General features: G+C 38.8%; 2 protein-coding genes across 10 annotated transcripts in view; one reads left to right on the top strand and one right to left on the bottom strand.

Annotated features, from left to right (window-relative positions):
- Nucleotides 1-4,490, top strand: part of LOC115154170 (opioid-binding protein/cell adhesion molecule) — a 377,660-nt gene extending 373,170 nt beyond the window's left edge. For both annotated transcript variants that reach the window (XM_029700129.1, XM_029700128.1), the window contains 2 exons: nucleotides 794-945; nucleotides 3,946-4,490. In XM_029700129.1, the coding sequence (XP_029555989.1) occupies nucleotides 794-945; nucleotides 3,946-4,049 (256 nt within the window). In that variant the 3' untranslated portion in view covers nucleotides 4,050-4,490. The remainder of the gene's footprint in view (nucleotides 1-793; nucleotides 946-3,945) is intronic.
- A 14,397-nt stretch (nucleotides 4,491-18,887) lies between these two features.
- The window catches only part of LOC115154167 (opioid-binding protein/cell adhesion molecule), a 447,106-nt gene continuing 440,711 nt past the window's right edge, over nucleotides 18,888-25,282 (bottom strand). For 5 of the 8 annotated variants that reach the window (XM_029700121.1, XM_029700123.1, XM_029700119.1 and 2 more), the window contains one exon: nucleotides 18,888-22,986. In XM_029700121.1, coding sequence (XP_029555981.1) covers nucleotides 22,883-22,986 — 104 coding nt within the window. In that variant the 3' untranslated portion in view covers nucleotides 18,888-22,882. Of the gene's footprint in view, nucleotides 23,062-25,282 lie in introns of all 8 variants that reach the window. The other 3 variants (XM_029700120.1, XM_029700124.1, XM_029700127.1) reach the window with 2 other exon arrangements.

Here is a 25,282-nt window from a genome sequence, read left to right as displayed (position 1 = left end):
AGTCTTTACCAACTGTAGCATTCATACTTGTGCTGAACCCTTCAAGGACATCTACAAATGCCAACACAGCAATGACCTCAATGGGGCTTGTTCAGTCAAACTTGACTGGATTATACTGACATTGTTTACAGACTACACCTTCAAATCGTATCCCCTAATGCAGTGGTTCTCAACTGGTTTGGCCTCATGACCAAAATGTAACCAGTTTGTCTCAGTCACGATCCAATATTCGCATCCCATTTTCTGCGGCCAAAATGCAATCTGGAAAACTATTTGTTATGGTATATTGATAGAACATGTCAGAATTATATGACAAGGGAACAACGGTCCCACTGTTTTCATTTTCAATAATTCCATCTTGCCCATATGAATGTTAAGATCACTGGCTTGAGACCATAACATCTACCAAATCCTCTAAATAGAGCTGCTAACAACTGTACAGTATATAGAACATATTGTGATTGAAGAAAAATAGTTCAGAGGTAAAATTATAAAAAAATATATTGGTTCATTGTCATTTCTAAACACTTTCTAACTGGTTTTAGTCATTTAAGTTCAGACAGGAGTATTTTTCATTCACTTTTTTATTATTATTTCTCTTTTCTTTTACTCAGACACTCACAACCCATTCAAAACCTCCCCCATCAGTTGCGATTCGCTGGCCTAACGGGCCAAATAGGATTGATATAAGATATACCCTTCAATTTCACGGGTATGGGGATTTATTATTGATAACCTTTTAGATATGGGATTCCAGAATTAATATTTTAAGAATGTATTTTCTTCTTTACAGACTCCTAAATGGACTGAATGGGGTTAAGATAGAGAACCAAGGTAAACAATCCATGCTTATGTTTTTGAATGTTTCTGAAGAGGACTACGGAAACTACACGTGCGTGGCCATGAACACCATGGGGATCACCAATGCAAGCATAATCCTCTACGGTAAGATTGCCTACTGTTACTGTTGTAGTACAATATCGCTGTAATATACGTTATTGTGTGCACTGGGATGCAATTATAGATGCAATAATATACATATATTATTGGGGCAGCAGGTAGCCTAGTGGTTAGAGCGTTGGGCCAGTAACCGAAACAACAGATTCTTATCTTGTCAGCTCAGGGAATCGATCCAGCAACCTTTCGGTTACTGGCAGTAGGCCGTCATTGTAAATAAGAATTTGTTCTTAGCTGACTTCCCTAGTTAAAAATATCTATATATACAGTTGAAGTCAGAAGTTTACATACACCTTAGCCAAATACATTTTAACTCAGTTATTCACAATTCCTGACATTTAATCCTAGTAAAAATGCCCTGTCTTAGGTCAGTTAGGATCACCACTTTATTGTAAGAATGTGAAATGTCAGAATAATAGTAGAGAGAATTATTTATTTCCGCTTTTATTTCTTTCATCACATTCCCAGTGGGTCAGAAGTTTACATATATGCAATTAGTATTTGGTAGCATTGCCTTTAAATTGTTTAACTTGGGTCAAAACGTTTTGGGTAGCCTTCCACAAGCTTCCCACAATAAGTTGGGTGAATTTTGGCCCATTCCTCCTGACAGAGCTGGTGTAACTGAGTCAGGTTTTTAGGCCTCCTTGCTCGCACACGCTTTTTCAGTTCTGCTCACAAATTTTCTATAGGATTGAGGTCAGAGCTTTGTGATGGCCACTCCAATACCTTGACTTTGTTGTCCTTAAGCCATTTTTCCACAACTTTGGAAGTATTTTTGGGGTCACTTTTCCTTTGGAATACCCATTAGTGATCAAGCTTTAACTTCCTGACTGATGTCTTGAGATTTTGCTTCAATATATCCACATCATTTTCCTGCCTCATGATGCCATCTATTTTGTGAAGTGCACCAGTCCCTCCTGCCACAAAGCACCCCCACAACATGATGCTGCCACCCCCGTGCTTCACGGTTGGGATGGTGTTCTTTGGCTTGCAAGCTTCCCCCTTTTTCCTCCAAACATAACGATGGTCATTACGGCCAAAACGTTATATTTTTGTTTCATCAGAACAGAGGACATTTCTCCAAAAAGTACTATCTTTGTCCCCATGTGCAGTTGCAAACCATAGTCTGGCTTTTTTATGGCGGTTTTGGAGCAGTGGCTTCTTCCTTGCTGAGCGGCCTTTCAGGTAATGTGATATAGGACTCGTTTTACTGTGGATATAGTTACTCTTGTACCTGTTTGCTCCAGCATCTTCACAAGGTCCTTTGCTGTTGTTCTGGGATTGATTTGCACTTTTCTCTAGGAGACAACGTGTCTCCTTCCTGAGCAGTATGACAGCTGTGTGGTCCCATGATGTTTATACTTGCGTACTATTGTTTGTACAGATGAACGTGGTACCTTCAGGCGTTTGGAAATTGCTCAAGGATGAACCAGACTTGTGGAGGTCTACAAAAAAAAATTCTGAGGTCTTGGCTGATTTCTTCTAATTTTCCCATAATGTCATACAAAGAGGCACTAAGTTTGAAGGTAGGCCTTGAAATACATCCACAGGTACACCTCCAATTGACTCAAATTATGTCAATTAGCCTATCAGAAGCTTCTAAAGCCATGACATTTTCTGTAGTTTTCCAAGCTGTTTAAAGGCACAGTTAATTAGTGTATGTAAACTTCTGACCCACTGGAAGTGTGATACAGTGAATTATAAGTGAAATAATCTGTAAACAATTGTTGGAAAAATTACGTGTGTCATGCACAAAGTAGATGTCCTAACTGACTTGTCAAAACTATAGTTTGTTAACAAGACATTTGTGGAGTGGTTGAAAAACGAGTTTTAATGACTCCAACCTAAGTGTATGTAAACTTACGACTTCAGCTGTATATTGTGTGGTTTTGTGACAATGACCACAAGAGCAGCTGCGGCTGCAGTTAAACCTCCAACGTCGCCTAAACAAAAGCAATGATATGCTGTGCAGTTGTCGGTAACTGCGGGTTAACGCTGATCTGACTCAATCCTGGCCTAAATGTAGATGTGTCTATCTGTGGGGTGGGGTGTAATGCAAATAGATACATTTTGTTTGTCAGTGCTTATTCATCTGTGGGAGAATACTCCACAGTGAACCAAACTTGCAGTTATGTAATGTAGAATAAAGCTATACATTTAAATAAATTAACATTGTTATTATGAATAGGACAAAAAGCAGCAACTTATTTTGATTATCTCTAGGGGCATATAATGTGAAAGAGCTGAGCCTCGTTGGATACAATAGCTATTGAGCGAATACAATAGCTCAGTATACAAATTTGTTGAGTCCTAGAAAACCTCTTAGGGTAGCATTACAGGTCATCCACAATGTTTGGTCAACTTTTTCTCTGACTGCAGTTCCAGCAGTTTACAAAGACTAACAAACTGCCAGAAAAACACATTAAGAAGCCATTTTAGTCATCCTACACTATTCTATTCTCAAAGTTATAAAGGCCCAATCCTGAAAACTAAAATCTAGCCTCAGTCGTGCTCCTCAGTTCACATGCCAAGGGATTTGGGGGAATGTTTGTTTTGTACTGCTTGTTTCCTTTTGATCATCAAAGGGGATAGAATGCCATGTCATCTCTGATATGAATGATGTGTTTGCGTGGAAATAGCTATTTGAGATCCTTGGCATGCTTTGTTAAGATGACCAGTGTCTGATGGAGCCTGTGTTCAGTTTTCAAAGGAACCCGTCCTATTCAATGTGCAGGAGGAATCCATCTTGTTGGTTCTATGCCTAGCGTTACTGCTGACGATGACCTCTTTGCAGTCCATCCCCTAAATTACATTTCAGGAGAGGGCTCTAAAGCCAACAATCACTTTTTTTTGATAAGGCATCTAAAGTTGTCAGTTAAAGCCAATAGAACCCGCAATGGTTTAGTTGTGGAGGGGAAGATAGGTAGAGGAAGCACTGCCTCTTGAGATGCCTTAGTGACGTTAATATCAAACTATTTTTCCCAACAGGCCCCGGGACTATGATGCATGATGTGAACAGGGCTGCCCTGTCGCCCCACTGCTCCTTCTGCCTCCTGCTGACTGTTTTCTTGTTGTTCCTGCTCAAGTTTTGATGCAACACGGTTCATCCTCAGCTTTACCTAGCACTGAACAACAACAAGACTCTTGGTCCCAGAAGAAGAAAAGGAACAAAAGGAACTACCAATAACATCGTTGGTTCACTCTTCTTTTTTTTGTGTGCATTGGCGGTATGTCTTCATTTGGACAAAAACCAGAAGACGGGACACGTCTAGGGTGGTGGGGAGGGAGAGGGTCGACATGGATGCTGATCTGAGGTGATGGTAGTACTACAGTTGTGTCAATCTAAACTTTTATATGTAAAAAAGGGAAACAAAAAGTTCATGTATGTGTTGATAGTTGACTGGTTTTACCCAAATATTGAGGTGTACATTCAGATTACTGGTGTGTCATGTCCTGTTTGATCTATGTACAATAACATAAGCTTTTCTTAAGTAAACAACAAAAAAATTAAAACATACATTGTGATTGTTGAATTTACTGTATTTTTACAGTTGTATGCAACAGAATAATAACAAAAACAGACCATTCAATATAAACAATGTCAACTTCAGTGTAACATAGTGTGCTATCATTTCTGAGGCAGAACCATACAATATCAAATATTTAAGGAATTTTTGTCACAAATGATGTCCATGCACAGCAAAACAAACATGGTTAAAACATAAACAGTACTGACATTTTTTTTGGGGGGGGGTCATTAAGAAGAACTGCATAGTCCAACACAGATTATGACTGTACGTTGTCTGAAATTGGCTTACACCTTTTTGAAAGGAAGTTGAGACCGACAAGGCTGATATACACAGGCAGAAATGTCCAATGAAAACAGGTTATTCATTGCACAAACAATTCGATCTCACGCTGGCTATATACTGTAGTGTCATCCCACAATATACCATTTAGCTCATGTTGGTGTCTACAAACAAAACACAAGTGATTAAATAAAAACAACATGATGCCAACAGGATATAAACTCAGCAAAAAAAGAAACGTAATCTCATTGTCAACTACGTTTATTTTTAGCAAACTTAACATGTGTAAATATGTATATGACCATAACAAGATTCAAAAACTGAGACATAAACTGAACAAGTTCCACAGACGTGACAAACAGAAATGGAATAATGTGTCCCTGAACAAATGAGGTGTCAAAATGAAAAGTAACAGTCAGTATCTGGTGTGGCCACCAGCTGCATTAAGTACTGCAGTGCATCTCCTCCTCATGGACTGCACCAGATTTGCCAGTTCTTGCTGTGAGATGTTACCCCACTCTTCCACCAAGGCACCTGCAAGTTCCCGGATATTTCTGGGGAGAATGGCACCTAGCCCTCACCCTACGATCCAACAGGTCCCAGACGTGCTCATTGGGATTGAGATCCATGGCAGAACACTGACATTCCTGTCTTGCAGGAAATCACGCACAGAACAAGCAGTATGGCTGGTGGCATTGTGATGCTGGAGGGTCATGTCAGGATGAGCCTGCAGGAAGGGTACCACATGAAAGAGGATGTCTTCCCTGTAACGCACAGCGTTGAGATTGCCTGCAATGACAACAAGCTCAGTCCGATGATGCTGTGACACACCGCCCCAGACCATGACGGACCCTCCACCTCCAAATCGATCCTTCTCCAGAGTACAGGCCTCGGTGTAACGCTCATTCCTTTGACGATAAACACGAATCCGACCATCACCCCTGGTGAGACAAAACTGCGACTCGTCAGTGAAGAGCACTTTTTGCAAGTCCTGTCTGGTCCAGCGACAGTGGGTTGGTGCCCATAGGTGACGTTGTTGCTGGTGATGTATAGTGAGGACCTGCCTTACAACAGGCCTACAAACCCTCAGTCCAGCCTCTCTCAGCCTATTGCGGACAGTCTGAGCACTGATGGGGGGATTGTGCATTCCTGGTGTAACTCAGGCAGTTGTTGTTGCCATCCTGTACCTGTCCTGCAGGTGTGATGTTCGGATGTACCGATCCTGTGCAGGTGTTGTTACGTGGTCTGCCATTGCGAGGACGATCAGCTGTCCGTCCTGTCTCCCTGTAGCGCTGCCTTAGGCGTCTCACAATACGGACATTTCAATTTATTGCCCTGGCCACATCTGCAGTCCTCATGCCTCCTTGCAGCATGCCTAAGGCACGTTCACGCAGATGAGCAGGGACCCTGGGCATATTTCTTTTGTTTTTTTTCAAAGTCAGTAGAAAGGCCTCTTTAGTGTCCTAAGTTTTCATAACTGTGACCTTAATTGCCTACCGTCTGTATGCTGTTGTGTCTTAACAACCGTTCCACAGCTGCATGTTCATTAAGTGTTTATGGTTCATTGAACAAGCATGGGAAACAGTGTTTAAACCCTTTACAATGAAGATCTGTGAAGTTATTTGGATTTTTACGAATTATCTTTGAAAGACAGGGTCCTGAAAAAGGGACGTTTCTTTTTTTGCTGAGTTTATGTAGAAATGTGTACTGCACTCCCCACTACATGAAGTGAAGAGAAATGAGTGATCTCTCTCTCTAAATGGTAAGACATGAGAGACTATAAACCCAGAAGTCAGCCCTCTGCATTGACCAGAGATGGATTGAACCGCTGTCAATGTCAGTAGGTTTGTGTCTTTTCACTGTTTTAGGACATTTTCAAATAAACAATGATGCTGGTGTGTATATTGGATGTTCATAGCTGCATATCTTTTGAACAGACAAAGGTTTCCTAATTACGTTGCCTGATTACCTAAATTACTGTCACAATCAATTATAATTCTGCAAAGGGCCTAGCAGAAATTCACAGAAGCACATTATGTGTCTCCTCCAGTTTAGAATGTGTGTTTCTCATGTACTTTACCTGCATGGTTTACTGTTTGCTATAGCATTGCCGATCCCCCATGTCATAACATATAGTGGCAACAATTTGTTTTGATCAAGTGAGTCCATGAATCCCAATGATATTCCCGTTATGGTGAGTAATCAACATGTCAGCTGGAGATAAGGTTTTACATTGTCCATAAATTATGAACTGTTAAAACAAAGAAGTCCTCAGTCCTTTTGAGTATGTGGTATCAATACCACGATAGCCCACACAAAATGAAACAACGCAAGTCATGTCTAGATTGAGGCTGTATGCAGTGAAGTGTAGGAATATGCTTTGTATCCAATTAAGGCTCTGAAGTTTTCATTATAAAATGTCCAGTGAAAAACTATTAGCTTGCCATTTGATCTCACTAGAGTTGCCCCCACCCCCAAGTAAATATCATTGAGAAAGCTACTGTAAGTGAATTTTATCAAAATAACCTGAACTGGAACAGAAAAGACTGCGCAATTATTGAATGTATTGTTACATGTTAACACATCTAACGCCACAAATTGACACACACATCTGTTAACACACCATATAGCACTACACTGTAAAAGCTGTTAACACACCATATAGCACTACACTGTAAAAGCTGTTAAAACACCATATAGCACTACACTGTAAAAGCTGTTAAAACACCATATAGCACTACACTGTAAAAGCTGTTAACACACCATATAGCACTACACTGTAAAAGCTGTTAAAACATCATATAGCACTACACTGTAAAAGCTGTTAAAACACCATATAGCACTACACTGTAAAAGCTGTTAAAACACCATATAGCACTACACTGTAAAAGCTGTTAAAACACCATATAGCACTACACTGTAAAAGCTGTTAAAACACCATATAGCACTACAATGTAAAAGCTGTTAAAACACCATATAGCACTACACTGCAAAAGCTGTTAAAACGCCATATAGCACTACAATGTAAAAGTAAGTATTCATTGTGCTACAAAGAGTGTCATTTTGAATGCCTCACCTTTTAATCTTTGACAGAAGCCCTGCCCCCAGTGTTCTCTCAATCAGAGGGTGGAATAATAAAGGCTGAGGATATCTCTGTCCCTTGTATCTCTATCAACTATCTATATGGGGAGGCTCAAGCTGTTACATCTTCCCCTTTTCTTTCAGATGAATAAGAACCATTCAATGTCACAGCTGTCACTTCTGATCAGCCTTCGCACAGCTGCCCCACAATGCCATCAACACCTGGTTTGTTGCATGTTGGGTTCGTCCCAAAACTGCATGGTTATCAGGCAGCAGCAGAGAGGAGTGTGTGTGTACACACACACACACACACACACGCACACAATTTTGGAGACCATAATGGCTAAAGTTGGGCCCCCTTTCTAGGGCCAAATTCCGACTTAGGAAATTACGCCTTTCCTACACACTTTATGAAGGTGCATAACGGGCTTTGCAGGCGTAGTTCCCTTGCGCGCGCTGAATAAATGTAATTCAATCGTTGAAAACCCTCCTACTTGCTGTCCAACAGATTTTTTGGGGTGGAGTTTTCAGTACATTTATCTTAAGCCATCCCTTTTAAATACGGTGTACCTTTTAGTTAGATCAATGAAAGAAAGCCATCTAAATATATGCACGGAAGAAAGAAAACCGTGGTTTGATTCATTCTGAAAAATTGCCACATTCAGTTCTTTAAGATCTGGTAATGTTGGAAGAATAGTGTACATATCATTATAATAGGGAGAATAGTGTACAATAGTAGTCTATACCCTCATCTATTGCCTGTACTAACCATGGAACTATGTGATGACACTGCCAAGTATTGGGCCATGCGTCGGGTTCAAACTGTTATGGCTTGGTCAGCACTCTGCTCCATAACGATTTAATTAGCCTATATGTCTTTTTTTATACTATTAACTGTTACTAATGATCCTCAGCAACAACCACATGGCCGTGATGGCGTTTACAGAGGAAGCAAATGAAGGTAAATGAAACATTGGAACTAAATGGAATGATAATGTAGGCTAAACCAACTGAAGGGATCTAACAGTAAATTGGCAGTTAAATATGTGTGGTTATTAGACCTACTGACGGTCAATACTGATAATGGCTAATATTTAACATGATAGAAATGGAAACAGAGAATGTCAGGGTAGCCTATAATTAAGACATTTGAGAGTGCCCATCCCTGCTAAAAGGCCTTACAATTTAAATTCTGCATAATGGCACGGCATTTCTTAAACTTTACTGTGTTACTATGTTGATATTCTTCAGTTTGCTGCCATATTACTGGTTTCACATTTGTCTGGTTTCACATTTGTGATTGTAAGGTAAAATAGATCTAAAACAAATGTTATTTCCCTTATCCAAAAGGATTACTCATTTACATAGCTCTTGTCAAGTTATTACAGTGCATGGAGAATGGTGGTATTTCTATCAAAAAAATAAAGTAGATGCTTTTTCCACTTGGAACCTGTAGGTAAAGGTGGTGGAATTAAGGCAAGGTCAGAATACAGAGTATCTGTAGACACAGCTCCACCACACCTTAATTTATTCCACCTCCAACCAAAAGGAATAGCAGGTGAATAGCACTCTATTCTCATGCTTAAGTTCATCAGAATACGCATAGAGAGAAAAGTACATAAAAAGGGAATTACATTCCATTTACACTTGCTTAACTCAGGTCGGAATCGGGCCCATAGTGAAGACTGGTGAACTGGGTTAGGCTGTTAAAGCTCAATAAATCAGGAAATCACAATGCTAATATCATAGCAAAACGTGGTTGACTTAAAGGCACTTTGCTCTAAATGTAAATAGTCAGTGTTATCCCCACAATAACCATACAAATTAAGAGAAGACAAACCAAGGTTATGTAGTGCATTGCATTTGAAAAAAGAGAATATTCAATGATTGACTGTTACTGGATGAATACAGATCAAATGAAATGTTGTCAATACACAAACCTCAGTCTGCGGTGTGGTTTTGAACGTGCTGTTTGTATGTAAAAAGTGACTATTATAAAGACTGTTGTCCCCTGGGTCAGAAGGCGAAACACTTTTGTTTTTCTTTCCACTCCCCCACCCATGTACAGTGGCCCTAAGGGGCAAAGTGGCTTGAAACCTTTGATCCACAGTTAAAAACAGAAATTAGTGTTTCTTCAAAGTTTTCCAATGTCTGCACTTCTATTTATGAAGAACTGCTGACTGTTGTAACTCATCCACGAAAAAATGATCAATTGAAAGTGAAAGGAAAGCTTTTGTAGCCTACACAAGTGCAGTCACACCGTCATAAACAAAGTTCAATGTGAATCTGTGTATAAATCATCATGAACAGCGTATTAGTCATAACTGTAATCTTGCAGTTGTGACAAAGAGAGGATCAAAAGATAGATTTCGATCCTGGGGAAACAATATCTACTTTAAATGTTCCATGCCTGGAGTCAACATACATGACTAAACTAAGCTCATAGATAGAGAGCTGTTGTTGTTTCTCAAACCCCATCCACTATACAGTAAAATCAGTCAAAGCATTAACCATACTGTGTACTGGGTAACACTGTATATATGCTGTCAATAACAGCTTGTAATTGTCTATTAATAATTAATGAACCATATTCATTATTTTGTTTATTTATTCTCTACAAAACTATAAACAGACAGAAATTGTATAGGAAACCTTTCACTAATTATTATTGTCAAATGATAAGCCCTTTGTAACAAGGCCCTGTGTTTGGCAAGTAATACGTATGTTTTGTCATTGTTTTACATTATTTCATTCATGTTTGTTAATTATGATTTCCTTTAGCAAATAGCACACAGAAAGGAAGTGTTACCAAGTAGTATGTCTGGGTGCAAAAAATGATGTCCAGCTAGCTAACGGTATGAACATAACGCCAATCAAAACCAACATAATATAACACAACTAATACGCAATCTGAAAAGGTCCACTGTTTTTTTCCTGCACCATTATTATAAACGGATAATTCAGCAAAGTCCCAAAAGCAATTTGTTCTCTAGCTAAATAAAGATACAAATAATGGGTTGCAGTGTCTCAACACTTGGAAGTGAAACGTTCAGGTAGTTTATCATAAAACATGATGAAATCTGGGAACAATCCCAGTATGTTGTGAGGTATGCAGTATAACTGAAAGAGAGGGTATATAGACTATACAACTACCTATATCATGCGAGCAGTGTGCCTTGTGTGCTTTAAAAAATATATATATATTTATGTAGTTGGTACCACACTGTAGTCCAGGCTAAGTATATCACACTCAACAGCAACAGTATTATCTGGAAACAGCAATGCAATTCCATCAGATATGCATATTGTGAATGTTTCAATTTAATTCCAATATGAATTGTCTCGAAGTCTCTTTTTCAATTTCAGGTTACAATAGCCTTACGATAAACATGGCAACTTCCACAATTATTTTACAATTCGTAGAAAACAACTAATGTCAATTGCACTTAACGGCAAATTACAAATTAAGGGGGTTCATACGTTTGTAGCCTCACAAAATATAAAGTACAGCAATGTATCAATCTGTAAAGAAGAACTATATGCTATCAGTGTCCGCACATGATGCCCTTGACTGCATCGCTGGCACTTGCACTCTCAGATAAATAAAATGCAATGTTAACCAGCTTCAGGGCGTAACACATGTATACATACTGTACATACATTCTGCTCCAATTATTACACATCTGAATGACATACAATAACTCAACCACGTGCAAATGTCATGCTAGAACAAGAAAACATCTGACACATTATTACTGTACATGCACTTTAAAAGGAGCACTACTCAATCTCAGTTTCCACCCACAGTGAGCCCCTAACGTATGTTTGTCTTGGCAAACGTAACTGCCATATAGTCATTTAATTTGTATTGTAACTGCCATATAGTCATTTAATTTGTATTGTAACTGCCATATAGTCATTTAATTTGTATTGTAACTGCCATATAGTCATTTAATTTGTATTGTAACTGCCCCAAACCAATGACGAGAGTGAGGGGTTTTGGAGCAGAATTCAAATAGCTATTTGGCAGTAACACATAGGACAAATCATAGCTTGAGATATGCACATTACTCAAACTTTTACGTAAACCATGCAATGACGTCAACGAAAGATTTGCACCAAAGTATGAGGCATGTGCAGTAATCTCAAAATAGTGTTCCACCCTAAATGATGATCTTCATCCCATTAAATCAAACTGGGAACAGGAATTTATTAGTAGTCGACTTTATTGGCATTCAAATGTGCAGATACTGTTGCCTTGTTTATTGACTACAGGATATACTATGCTGTACATTTGTTTTTCAGTGCAACTTGTCAAGGTATTCACTATCTGTAAATGAAATGGTTTCCTTTCTATTCTGTCAAAAGTATTAACAAAAACTATGTCAATGACTTTTGTCAAGAAACTAAATGAACTTACCAGTATTGAACTATTGTGCATGTTAAGGCATAGTTGTATTTTCTATTTGAGAAAGAGTAAGAGATGGTTGTATCTGTGTAGTGTAATAAAGCTTTATGATATTTTCCTCTAAATGTGTTTTATCCCTTGGCACAATTATATATATATATTAATATATATATAGGAATGTGCACTCTTATAGGAACTTGCTTTGGGCTTTTACTAAGAAATGAAGAATGAACAGATGCTATTCTTCACCGCTAACCTTCAGTGTTGGCTGATAGTTAGGTATGAGGGTGTTCTAAAATGTACATTGTACTGTAGATAGTCTGTTGCAAGATACCTGTCAAACATGTTTGATAATCCATCTGTTGGGCCCATCTATCAGGTTTCCATCTAAATGTGTTTATTGCATTCATCAAATAGAAACTGGCTTCCGAGTTAGGGAACTGACTTCAACATAATATTGAAACTTGTTCGTCATTCTCGATGTGCTTCCTTTGTAAACACTCAAATGACTCTAGAGTATTTTAATTAAGAACTTTTAGAAGACAATGGTATCACAGCACCGTCTCCATCCACCACGGGCCTGATGACAGCTGTCACAAAGCAGAACATCTCAAACGGCAATGTCATCAAAGACAGACCCGTTGTGTATTTACAGCAACAAGCAGAAGCCTAATTAAATGGACAGATGTAAACAATGTTTTTCATCCAACTCCTTACATAAGAAAGAATGTGTACACGTTATAGGGATGTGTTAAATGAATCTAGCCAACTAACAAAAAGCAATGGCTGTGTTGAAATAATCAATTCAATTAGTTGTATATTCAATTAATCAGATGTTAGTTGTTGATACATCTTATTGTGTAAAGTCTAACAGCTATTTTTTTGGTTGTTGAATTATTGTTGTATATAAATATTTTTCTTTATTTTACGTTTATTTAACTAGGCAAGTCAGTTAAGAACAAATTCTTATTTTCAATGACGGCCTAGGAACAATATATCATAGTATAAGCCATTATAAGGGTTCATACATGCTTATAACAAGTAAATAAAACAGCCTTATTCTGTACCGGTTGGCATTAAGTACTAAGTGTTAATGTTGAAATGAAGTGTAACTAAAACATCATGCCTACATCCAACAGAACAAACATTCTACAATACAACTAATGAGATTATCATGGATCAACACAGACTTAAAAAATACATACATTTGTAGGAACTTGTTGATCAAATAAAAAGGTTGAATTGACTGTTAAATAACATAAAAACATTAAATACACTGCAACACTGTTTTGTTTTTGTCCACAGTATTTATGACTTCTCTGGCCACTTACAATTATCATATGAAACCAATGCCAATAATCAGCAAGCAAGTAAATGGTATTCAGAATGCGCCACCGCCAAACAAATAAATGTCATGTACTATACAGATCATTAAATGCTTGTTTGTTTATCTGGATTTCTGCATGCATTTGGCTTTGTCTATCTCACCACCAGGCATTTGTAGATAAAGAACTCCATATGGAATATCGTCCGGGAAGTGTAGGTAAAACAGACAGTTAAAATGTGGAATACATAGGGAGGACAAAGGATGATCATTCCCTGGATTCCATCTTTTGTGGTCAGACAGCACATTCATTGGCCCTAGACAAAAGGGATGAGGATGCGGATGAAGGTAGATGACTGTCACCTCATTAATCACGTTTTGGTTTACTCCCCAAAGAGGTAATGTTTTCCGGATGCCTCGGCACTGATGTATTTCTTTGCTGATACCACCTTTAGTTTTGAAACAGTGTTGGCCTATGTAGCCAATGAATCGTGCAAAACCAAATTAAGCCCAGCCTTCACTGTAATGCATTTGCTCCTTGACTTGCAACACAGAAGATGTGCCATATTTCAAGCCCAAGGATGAACACCAAAGTACATTAACCACTTCTGCTACTCCAACCACAAAACACCCTCGCAAAAAATCACCTTGAATGAGTTTTAATTGTATTGATACTTGATTACCATGACTTGGTAGTACTGTAGAAATAAACGAGTATGAGAACACAATGAATGTCTTCCCATAGCCGTTTAAGTAGCTTGATCATTTAATTAACTTGCTTTCTATTTTAATTTAGTATCAGTATGTTCAGTATCCATCCGTTTTTGATGTGATAGATTCATATATTCATAATATTAGTCTAACTCGTTCAATAAAAACATTTCTTTCATATTATTTGTATGAGCGCATGAACAGCAAAGGGATTTTCTTACAATCTAGTCATCTGTATAATTTCAATGTTCATTTGTACAATTTATCTTGATTGAAAGAGTTAATAATGAACTCACCTCTACAAAATGTATTTTCTTGTCTGTATGAGTTGTCATTTGATCTGTTCTAGTTAATTATGCCTAGCCATGCCTGCTAATTATGTTACCGTTTGACAACACTCCTGAATCACACAAAATATCAAGAGAACTTCACAAGTCCAATACACCACCTACACAGTATGCCCATTTTACTCCTGAAATAGATTAAATATAGAAATGGATGTGCCTTATCTACTGTGATGGTAGGTGGGTATATGTCTATGGCAGTAGTAAAGTGTCAATCCTGGCTAGGTAATAGTAGAAGTGATTCAGACTTTTGAGTAGTTAAATCCTGGCTAGGGAATTGTAGAAGTGATTCAGACTTTTGAGTAGTTAAATCCTGGCTAGGGAATAGTAGAAGTTATTCAGACGTTTGAGTAGTTAAATCCTGGCTAGGTAATAGTAGAAGTGATTCAGACTTTTGAGTAGTTAAATCCTGGCTAGGGAATAGTAGAAGTGATTCAGACTTTTGAGTAGTTAAATCCTGGCTTGGTAATAGTAGAAGTTATTCAGACGTTTGAGTAGTTAAATCCTGGCTAGGGAATAGTAGAAGTGATTCAGACTTTTGAGTAGTTAAATCCTGGCTAGGTCATAGTAGAAGTTATTCAGACGTTTGAGTAGTTAAATCCTGGCTAGGTAATAGTAGAAGTGATTCAGACTTTTGAGTAGTTAAATCCTGGCTAGGGAATAGTAGAAGTGATTCAGACTTTTGAGTAGTTAAATCCTGGCTTGGTAATAGTAGAAGTTATTCAGACGTTTGAGTAGTTAAATCCTGGCTAGGGAATAGTAGAAGTGATTCAGACTTTTGAGTAGTTAAATCCTGGCTAGGTCATAGTAGAAGTTATTCAGACGTTTGAGTAGTTAAATCCTGGCTAGGTAATAGTAGAAGTGATTCAGACTTTTGAGTAGTTAAATCCTGGCTTGGTAATAGTAGAAGTTATTCAGACGTTCGAGCAGTTAAATCCTGGCTAGGTAATAGTAGAAGTGATTCAGACGTTTGAACAGTTCAATCCTGGCTAGGTAATAGTAGAAGTGATTCAGACGTTTGAACAGTTAAATCCTGGCTAGGGAATAGTAGAAGTTATTCAGACGTTTGAGTAGTTATTCCTTTGGTATGTACACATGGTTCACGTAGACAATCAAACAATTGAACATTTGAAAAACAAATTGCTGTAGCATGGACAAGAGTGGTCAGGGAACTCACCACACTTGTTTTTTAGATCTGCACTCCATGCAGATAGGAGGCTTTCCAAAATGTGGCCTATGAGTTATTGAATCCTATTCCAGATAGCTATTAAATATTGTGGATATATATTAGTAGACAATCAAACGAGTGGAATTGTACAAACAAATGGCTGCACCATGGACAATAGAGGTCAGGAAATTCACCACAGCTGGTTTTAGATCCAGACCAATTGAAGATAAATATTTGTAGACATGAAAGGTCCGGTTGAACATGCACATTTCAGGGCTGAATATTGCACCTACATAGATGACTCCAACATGTGAATCATGGCTTATTCAGTGTTGTTGGAGGTGTGTGTGTCATCCCAGATGGTGTATGGCCTCAAGGGAACTCCACACGTGCTCTAATAAAGGCCATACAGATAGACAGGAGTTATCTTTGATCTTAATAGCATACATTAATCCATAACCCTCATAATTCATAATGTGAGGGCATTAATAAAATAAGTGTGTATTGAATGTATTAAAGCCACACAGTGAACAATCAAATAATTTGAATGGACGAGACTCACTAACGAGATTTGCTGCATGCCAGTAAATTAGTTGTACGAATGAGCATTCAGCATGCAGACAAAATAAGACATTTCACAGGGCTAACCTAGTTAAACATAGCATTGATTTGACCAATGCATTCTAGTCCAGACGGGTCTTTGAAAAGGGCCTTTTTTCATGTTGCAACACATGGAGGGAGCTCTCCAAGATTTCCAACCATCATTACTGCTTCACAGTCAAGTAGGCTAACAGGCCTTTTTTTGCGAGAAAAAAGAAGAAAATGATCAGAGAAAGAAACATGAAAGTGCGAGTATAAAAAAATCCTGTTTCCGGATTGAGTTCCCACTCTTGTAATTACGTGGAACGAGCCGACCCTGGTTCCTTTCAGAACAGATGGTATTCACTTTGGTTCTCATAAGCACCACAAACAATCCTATGTTCCTCAGTCAGCTCCGCACGGGCCTGTGAGGATATATTTATTGTGCCAATCAAAAGTATTTACCCGCCATTAAGATCAACTGCTGCCTTGATGAGTGATAAAATTGGTGGTGGGAGAAATAAACAATTGGTGAGGAAGGATCATTAACTTTGTGACTCAATTTTGACACTAATTAGAAGGGGATATAACACTGAGAAAGTGAGGGGAGATATGGTTTACGTGGCAAGACAGACAGCTATGACTTGTCTCCCATGTTTAAATGTCTATCATGGACTTGGGTTCTAGGTCAAGCACAACCAATCTGCCTGTCCAGTCTCGTACTATTAAAATCTATACTCTGCTTCTGAAGAGCCAACTACTGACGTAAGCTGTAAGAAAACCCATTTCCAGCTAAATGTAGTGTTAAACACTTGACTATACCTGTGTTGTTATTTACAAGACCCAAAGCACATTAAACATGTTAGCCTGAATATCACGCCACTTGATTTTAGCTTGCCAGTATGCAGTATGTATGCAATTACAAGGAAGAATATTCGGAATTAGGCAGAGCCCTTTTGAAGTTAGCATGTTAAGTTACAAATTTGACATGATGTACATTTATCTTTCAAAAACGGGTAAAATTAACAACAAACATTCAGTCATTCGGCTTCAGAATGTGGACTTATTTATGTACTCCTTAAATGTAGAACCAACAAGTGCTCCTTTAAAAGCTGGGGAGTGGCTGCCTAGCTAGCTGCTATTGATTGCCACCAGCTGTGCCGACTGCCAACTGAGGATAGACGGTTTGCATTGATCATGAAGTAAGTAACAGCGGAGACTCCTTGTATTATCAATCAACAAGGTTGCAGACAAACATGCATCCGCTTCTATTGTATTAACTGAACTTCTCCACAATGTATCCCCATTTGTACATTTCTTAGGAAAGTGCCTGTTAAAGAAATGTGATCAAAATACAGTACAGGTAAAGATGTCATCTTATCGACAGGGCCGTTTTCTTTTTAACAGTCCCATTCTGTACTTTCTGTTAATTGCAGGGAGCAGATGTTTGCATGAATTAAATATTGTTGAGGATGAAGTAGAACAGCATGGTAGCGAGTGCAGCGCAGCAGAGGAGCCCAATTTGGAATCATTTTTTGGGGGGGAAAAGCGGCAATAAACAACGACAACCTGAAGATGCACTACACACTTAACAGTACACAGTTTTAAATAGTAATTTGTCTGCAAAGCAATCCTCCTGGTAATGACCTATTGCATGGGTAGGTAACCCTGGTCCTGGAGTGCACAGGAACGGAATGTTTTTGGTTTAACAGACCTGGAAGACAAGGTGTGTTGAATTTAGGAAAATCACTGAACTGATCAATTAGCTCAGTGTGCTGCCTGGTTGGAACAGAATCCTCCAGTACCTGCAGCACTCCAGGAACAGGGTTGCCTACCCCTCACCTATTCTCTAGGTGATGTTTTGTAGAAGACTCAGCACCTCTTGTTGCATGTATAATCTATGGGAATGAGAATTAGAAAGTTTCACTCTGTGCGCCGTGCAATTAACATCCAGTGTCGTGTTGGTATAGCAGGGCAGAGAAACAAGATTTAACCTATTAAGGAAGCCCCCATGCTGAAGTGGTACATAATTGATAGGTGAGAGGAGAGCACTTGTACTACAGTATGCACTCACAAGTAAGAGTCTAGTCATTGGGACATGGCCATTAGCGGGAGCTGGCACAGTGTTTGGAAAGGGCCACAGTCAGTCAAGGCCAGGGTCAGTGAAAAATCAATGGCGCTCTCCGGTCATTGTGACAGTCACCACACTCGCCACTCCACAGAGTGCACTTACTCTCTCCACCTTATGGCAGACCACTGGTATGATATGGGGATTTGATTCGCTTAACACAGTTTAGCAGATTGGAAATGTCTCCCACATGGAAAAATCCAATAGGCAGGTCTGTCACGTGAGTCATAGAGAGGTATGGCTGACAAGGTGGTGGGACACAGAGCCTGGAGACACCATGTGAGTTAAATTACCCAATGAAGCAAACACACGAATAAGCTGACTTGCAATTCCAAACCATGGCATTGAGCATACTCAAACAAAGATGGTCAAATCATGGGGCATTTAAGATACTTTTTTTTATTATTGTCAGTCTTAAATATGAACACACAATCTTCATAAAGAAAATACATATGAATCAACAATCTTACATTACAGGGAGTCAAATAGAATGTCATATTCTCTTCACTTTGGAATCAACCAGAATTAAGGGATCACTGTGACCTATGCCGTGTGAATGACTTGACTGTACTGTGTTGGAGTAGAGGGAATGTGTGTGTCATCAGAAATTCAAATTCATTTGATATGAGATTTGGTCATGCACCAACACAGAAATGTCCTTTTATAACTGAGACAAGCACATCCGTATGCCGCCAATGTCTACAACTTTGTCACTGCTATTTCCAAAGTCCCTATTCCAAAACGAATTATTCCAAACTGCAATGTATACTCAACAAATGTCACGTCACGTCACAAAGAGCACTATACTAAAGGGTAGGTGCAATATAAGCTCAGTCAAAAATAATAGTTGGAAATAGGTTTCTGTGATGGTTATACCGTGGACTTCTCAGAAGCCCCAGCTGTTGCTTTCTGTACATATGTTTTGAAACAACTGCAACAAAAAGAAAATGTAAAACTTTTATTGAATCTACCCTTAGCATGGCCTTTAATTCATTGAGTCCACATAATGATATAGTTTCCGTCACTAGACCGAGGTTAACCCCAGATTTCCATATCTTTCAACAGGCATTGGGATCCGTTTTGTCAGTAAAAATGTGTGATGCCATCACCACAGTAGAAAACTTACTTAACCTTTATTTTTCACATGGAGGTCTGAAGACCTCTTTTACAAGGGTATTAATCATGTGGTATTTATTTCAAAATGGTTTTGGGGTGCAAACCATTACGCTGATGAATTTTGCACCATGCATGACATGCATTAAAGTGATATTCCTAAAATCCTCACACAGACATAACCCATTTGAAATGTGTGATAAATGTACCCAATTATCTGCTGTAATATGGCCTATTCTGATGGCAGCACCACAGGTTTGAACCATTAACATGTCAAATATTTCTTAACATCAAAATGTGTCCCTTTCTCCCCATTTGCGAATAAAATATTGAAGGCAGACTTCACTATATGATATCATCGTACATGGCATGGTGACCTCGTGCTTCCAGACATCAACAACAGAAAACTGCCAAAACTGACTCTTAATCTGTGCCCTCCCCTGAGGCATGCCCACTTCAGGAAGAACCAATAGTAACAGTCCTGGCAGATTAGATGTTGATTTCTGGGAGCAAGCAATAAATTGTCCCGCTGTGTATGATGATTTCACAATGTTGAGTCTACCTTTAAGACCTCTAAATGAGGATTGTTTTATACATCAGTCCCTTACAATCATCCCTTTAACCACAGTGAACCACTCGACTGGGGTTTCTCATCGTAAATGATGTGTTGTTCATGAGCTCCACACTGCCTGATATAGGTCATGTTAAAACCAACACAGGAATGAATCATTTCGCTTCAGACCCCCCCTGTCCATGCCATTGTATTCATTATGATCTAAAATACAAAAACTATCCCAGATCAGCACTCCTACTCTGAGACGCTTTGTGAATATGGGTCCAGATATTTTAATAAAGTTTAAAAAATGATCACAAGGAAGAGCAACTGCTGTGCAGTTTATAAACTGGGCCAAAGGGTTGATGCATTGCACAGAAGAAAGCTGCAAAATTCTTGCATATTGATTTAACAGAGCATTGTGTGCTTTCCTGTTATACAAAAACAAATTGAGCATTGAGCAAACGTCTGTAGTAGATGTTTTCTCTATAGAGTCAGATTAAGTGGATGTTGTGCTACATAGAATGGTTACAGGAAGTATTGTTGTAGCTCCTGAGTGTGTCCTTGGTGACAAGGAGACAAATATAGGAGACAAGGAGACAAATATATGCCTGATTTCAAATCAATCCAAACTCAGCCCTGATTATTTGACTCGGTATACAACACTAAATTATAATATATTAATGGTCTGTATGTGTATGTGCTCTATTGGGAGACAATATGTAAAACAATTGCATTTCCAGTCAAAGTACATTTGCATGTACATTCCAGTACATTTGCATGTACATTCCAGCACATTTGCATGTACATTCCAGCACATTTGCATGTACATTCCAGTACATTTGCATGTACCAGTTCAACACAACCAAACAATTAATACTTATTGGTTATGAGAGAGTATTTTGTAGTAACAAAAAAAATGACTGAAACTAATGGCTGAGAAGACTTTGGGCTCTTTTACGGGCAAATCCTAACCTCCACTTCAGTCCAATTTCCACTTAGTCTCCCATTGACATCAATGCATCACAAAGTGAAAATGTTACTTAAAGGGATACTGCAGGATTTTGGCAATGAAGCCCTTTATCTACTTCCCCAGAGTCAGATAAACTTGTGGATACCATTTTCTCTGTGAGCAGTTTAAAGGAAGTTGTTAATTATAGTTAGCACAATTGCTAACTAGTGTTAGTGCATGGACTGGAAGTCCATGGTAACTGCTAGCATTCTTGTAGATCCCATACACTTCTAGTCATTGAGCTAAGCTAGTTAGCGTTGGATCGTGAAACTACCTCTAACTTCCTTCATACTGGATGCAGATACATAAAAATGGTATCCGTGATTTCATCTCAAGTAGATAATGGGTTTCATTGCCAAAATCCCGAAGTATCCTTTCAAGTGCAAGTTAGGATTTGCCCTTAGAGTGATCCATAGAGTTGCTATTGGACACAGTCTTATTCCTTAGCCTCTTTGTTACCAACACTGTTGAGACGGGAATACTTCAGAATTGACCCTAGTGTGCAAATGACCCATGTAAATGCATTATAACTTAAAGTACCTTAAGGTAAAACCAGTTGTAGTGACATTAATAACATTTGTGAGAGATTACATTACTTGAAGTTAGATGTCCACACAAATGGAAATTCTTCCTTTCCATTCATAACTAGTTAAGTAATTCTTTACACCACCTTGTGTAGACTTGTGCCAGCTAAAACGGAGGAAAAACAAGCTCTTTGCCTAAATAATCACAATTACAGCTTTGATATTGTATTTACCCCTTTCAAAATGTGTTAAAATCCCAAAAATAGATAGAATAGCACAAACAACTGAAAATATCACAATTGACAATGCTGAGAAAATACAATTTCTTCTTAACCATTGTTGTGGTTTGTCAATGTGTCAGAATCAGAAATAGGTTTAAATTATCATTTAAATAATTATAACCAAACAAAAAAACATGATAACAGGTTTTTAGGTCCTAGAGTGATTTCAGTCCGTCTGCTTCACTGCCTGTTTGAGGTGTTTGTTTCATTCACCTCATAAACTTAACTCTTGGGGATAAGAATCTTGGCGCTAAAGCATCTATCATAGTCCAAAATGTGTACGCATACGCACAGCAGTGTTCTGGAATATTGGCATTCATACTTTTCAAATTCTCAAGCTTTTTCTCCAACCGTCACCACATTCAAATGAATAAAGGACGCGTACCAGAGCTGCATTGGTTGGGAATTGTTGGGAGGTGTGCTTTCGGGCTGTGCGTCCCCCACGGATGGTGGTCTCAGAGCCGCATAGCTATGTCACAATGGGATGCCGGACTATCGCGTCTTAACGTCAATGGACTATGATTTACGCTTAAGACTCTTGGGGCTAAAACTCTTGGGGCTAAGATGACTATGTCACTCGGTAGAAACTGAAATAAATAAAATGTAAATAACAGACAAACCACACCCAAAAAGAAACATTTGAGAATCATACCATAATGGGAGGGGAAACGAAAACAAATCAAATCCCAAAAATCGACAATGCTGTTATGTCCTTAAAACTCCTAAAATTAACAAAGAAAAATGTGTATGTTACATAATACTTTTTAGCGGTTTGACATTATGTAATAGGGTAGCCCATGCACTCATGTGCATCACGTTTGTGGTTCCGGGTGAGAGAAAACACACAAACCACGCAACCTTGCCCCTCGGAAGCCAGAAAGCCTACTGCATCAAAACCTGAGCAGAAACTGAAGGATGGCCAGAAGTAGACAGGTATAGGTGTGTACATGCGTCCCCATCGAGCCGCTGTTCCCGTCCTGCACTGCTCCGGGTTCTTTGTGGCCAAGGGGGATGGCAGAGGAGAGGGAACAAAACATTTGGATGAGTGTGGTGTTCAAGATTGGTTTTGCTGATTTGAACCTTCTGATCTGCAGATAACAAGTGATTCACTGCTCTAATACCTTCTCCCCGGCACTCCACAGAAAAGCAACAAATGGATTGCAGTAATTGACACGAGGCACATAATCAACTACGCCCCGGGCCAAACGCCTGCTAGTGCCATTAGGTACCCACCTCAAAAGAGAACATTGTTATTCATCCCAGTTCTGTTTACTTATTATTCGGCATAGAGATGTCCAAGTTATCCCTGGCACAGCTAGGGTACCTAAGCTAGCTATGCTAATCAGGTCATTCCCAGACTACAGAATACTCCGATTTCTGCTGATGGAACATTTAAGTGGGGGCACTTTGGCGGCCATATAAGCATTGCTAAAGCATCTGTTCTCTTCCTCTCATCACCAGCAAGCCCTGTTGACTTGAGCCCCCCTTATCAGCCATTATCATCTTACTGTATGATATTAGGAAACCTTGACCAGCCAAGCCGGCTGCCCGGTTCAGCCTTAATTGCGGCTGGTTGTAAACAAGCTAATCAACTGAGGGAAGGGAGACAAGCAATAACCATTGATAGACAGTGGAGGAAAGAGCAGGACCCGGGCCTTTTTTATCTTGGTTGGTAGGAAGTCTGTGAGTTTTTAATCTAAATTGAAGCATAATGGCAGAGGCTGGGCTAACGGTGTGGGGCCTGGAGCAATAAGCAGGAATACCAGTAGGCTGGTCCAATTAAAATGTCAAACCACTTACTTACTCACTAAGACAATCTTGTGAGTTTCAAAATATCCTATAGCATATAATGTATTCCTGCTAATTACAGTACATGTTTACCACAATTGCAGTTCAAAAATGATTGTGATGGCGGTATTAGATCCACCACCATATTTTACTGTAGGGATGATGTATTTCTACATATGCATTGCTCTTTTGAAGGCCAAACCCACCACTAGTGAGCGTGGCCAAGGAGATCAATGTTCATGTCATATGACCGTAGCACCGGTTCCAATCCAAGCGCCAATGCCGTTTAGCAAAGATTAGGCGGTGCTCATCTTTACTGTAAAACATGGTGGTGGATCTTTGATCTTATGGGGCTATTTTGCTTCCACTTGTCCTGGGACCCTTGTTAAGGTCAACAGCATCATTAACTTTACCATTACAAGTATATTTTAGCCAAAAACTTGGTTGCCTCTGCTAGGAGGCTGAAACTTGGTTGCCTCTGCTAGGAGGCTGAAACTTGGTTGCCTCTGCTAGGAGGCTGAAACTTGGCTGCCTCTGCTAGGAGGCTGAAACTTGGCTGCCTCTGCTAGGAGGCTGAAACTTGGCTGCAAGTAGATCTTCCAGCAAGACACCTTTCTTCTTTAGATATTTTTTTTACTACTTGTTAATAAACAAAACCTCTATCTGAGCAACTGTATTAGTATAAAATCATATAATAATAAAAAAATAGCTCAGTATTTGTATTATTTATTTTATATTCTTCTTTGCTCATTTTTATCAAAGGATCCAATAATTCCTCACCCTACTGTAAATAAATATTGGACCACAAGGGGCATTATTGAGCGAGAGAGGGACGATATTATATATTTTTTTACTTTGAAGCCGAGTACCGTTAATACAATGACTTCTAATTTCCCTTGGATTTTCTTGGAGTTCACCAGGCTTTCTTTTGGGACATCTATCCAATTATGTTGCCACTGTAGATTATTCCTAAACCTGCATGTGGATAATTACAATAATAGTTCTGCTTTCCCCCCACAATCCAAATCAAAGCAATTAATACATCTCTGAAGAGGAGCCCCACCGTTAATGGATCCCGTTTCACTTACATTCCAATCATGTCTAATTAATACAAACAAGGATGACGCTGAGCACACATCAAATCAATAATGTCAATATTCATTGCTAACACATTGCTAAGAGGTCAGTCATAGCGCTACACTATAGTAGTAACCTTCATTACAAGTATTCATTAATAACAAGATAGAGGGAAGGAAGAATTAGACATTAGAGACTCCTATATAGACACAAATCATTAGAGACTCCTATATAGACACAAATCATTAGAGACTCCTATATAGACACAAATCATTAGAGACTCCTATATAGACACAAATCATTAGAGACTCCTATATAGACACAAATCAACAACTAGAAGAAGAATTAGACATTAGAGACTCCTATTTAGACACAAATCAACAACTAGAAGAAGAATTAGACATTAGAGACTCCTATATAGACAC

Source organism: Salmo trutta, chromosome 19 (assembly GCF_901001165.1).
Source record: "Salmo trutta chromosome 19, fSalTru1.1, whole genome shotgun sequence".
NCBI classification, from domain to species: domain Eukaryota; kingdom Metazoa; phylum Chordata; class Actinopteri; order Salmoniformes; family Salmonidae; genus Salmo; species Salmo trutta.
The sequence above is the reverse complement of the archived record's forward strand: the minus strand, read 5'-3'. Positions and strand labels throughout refer to the sequence as shown.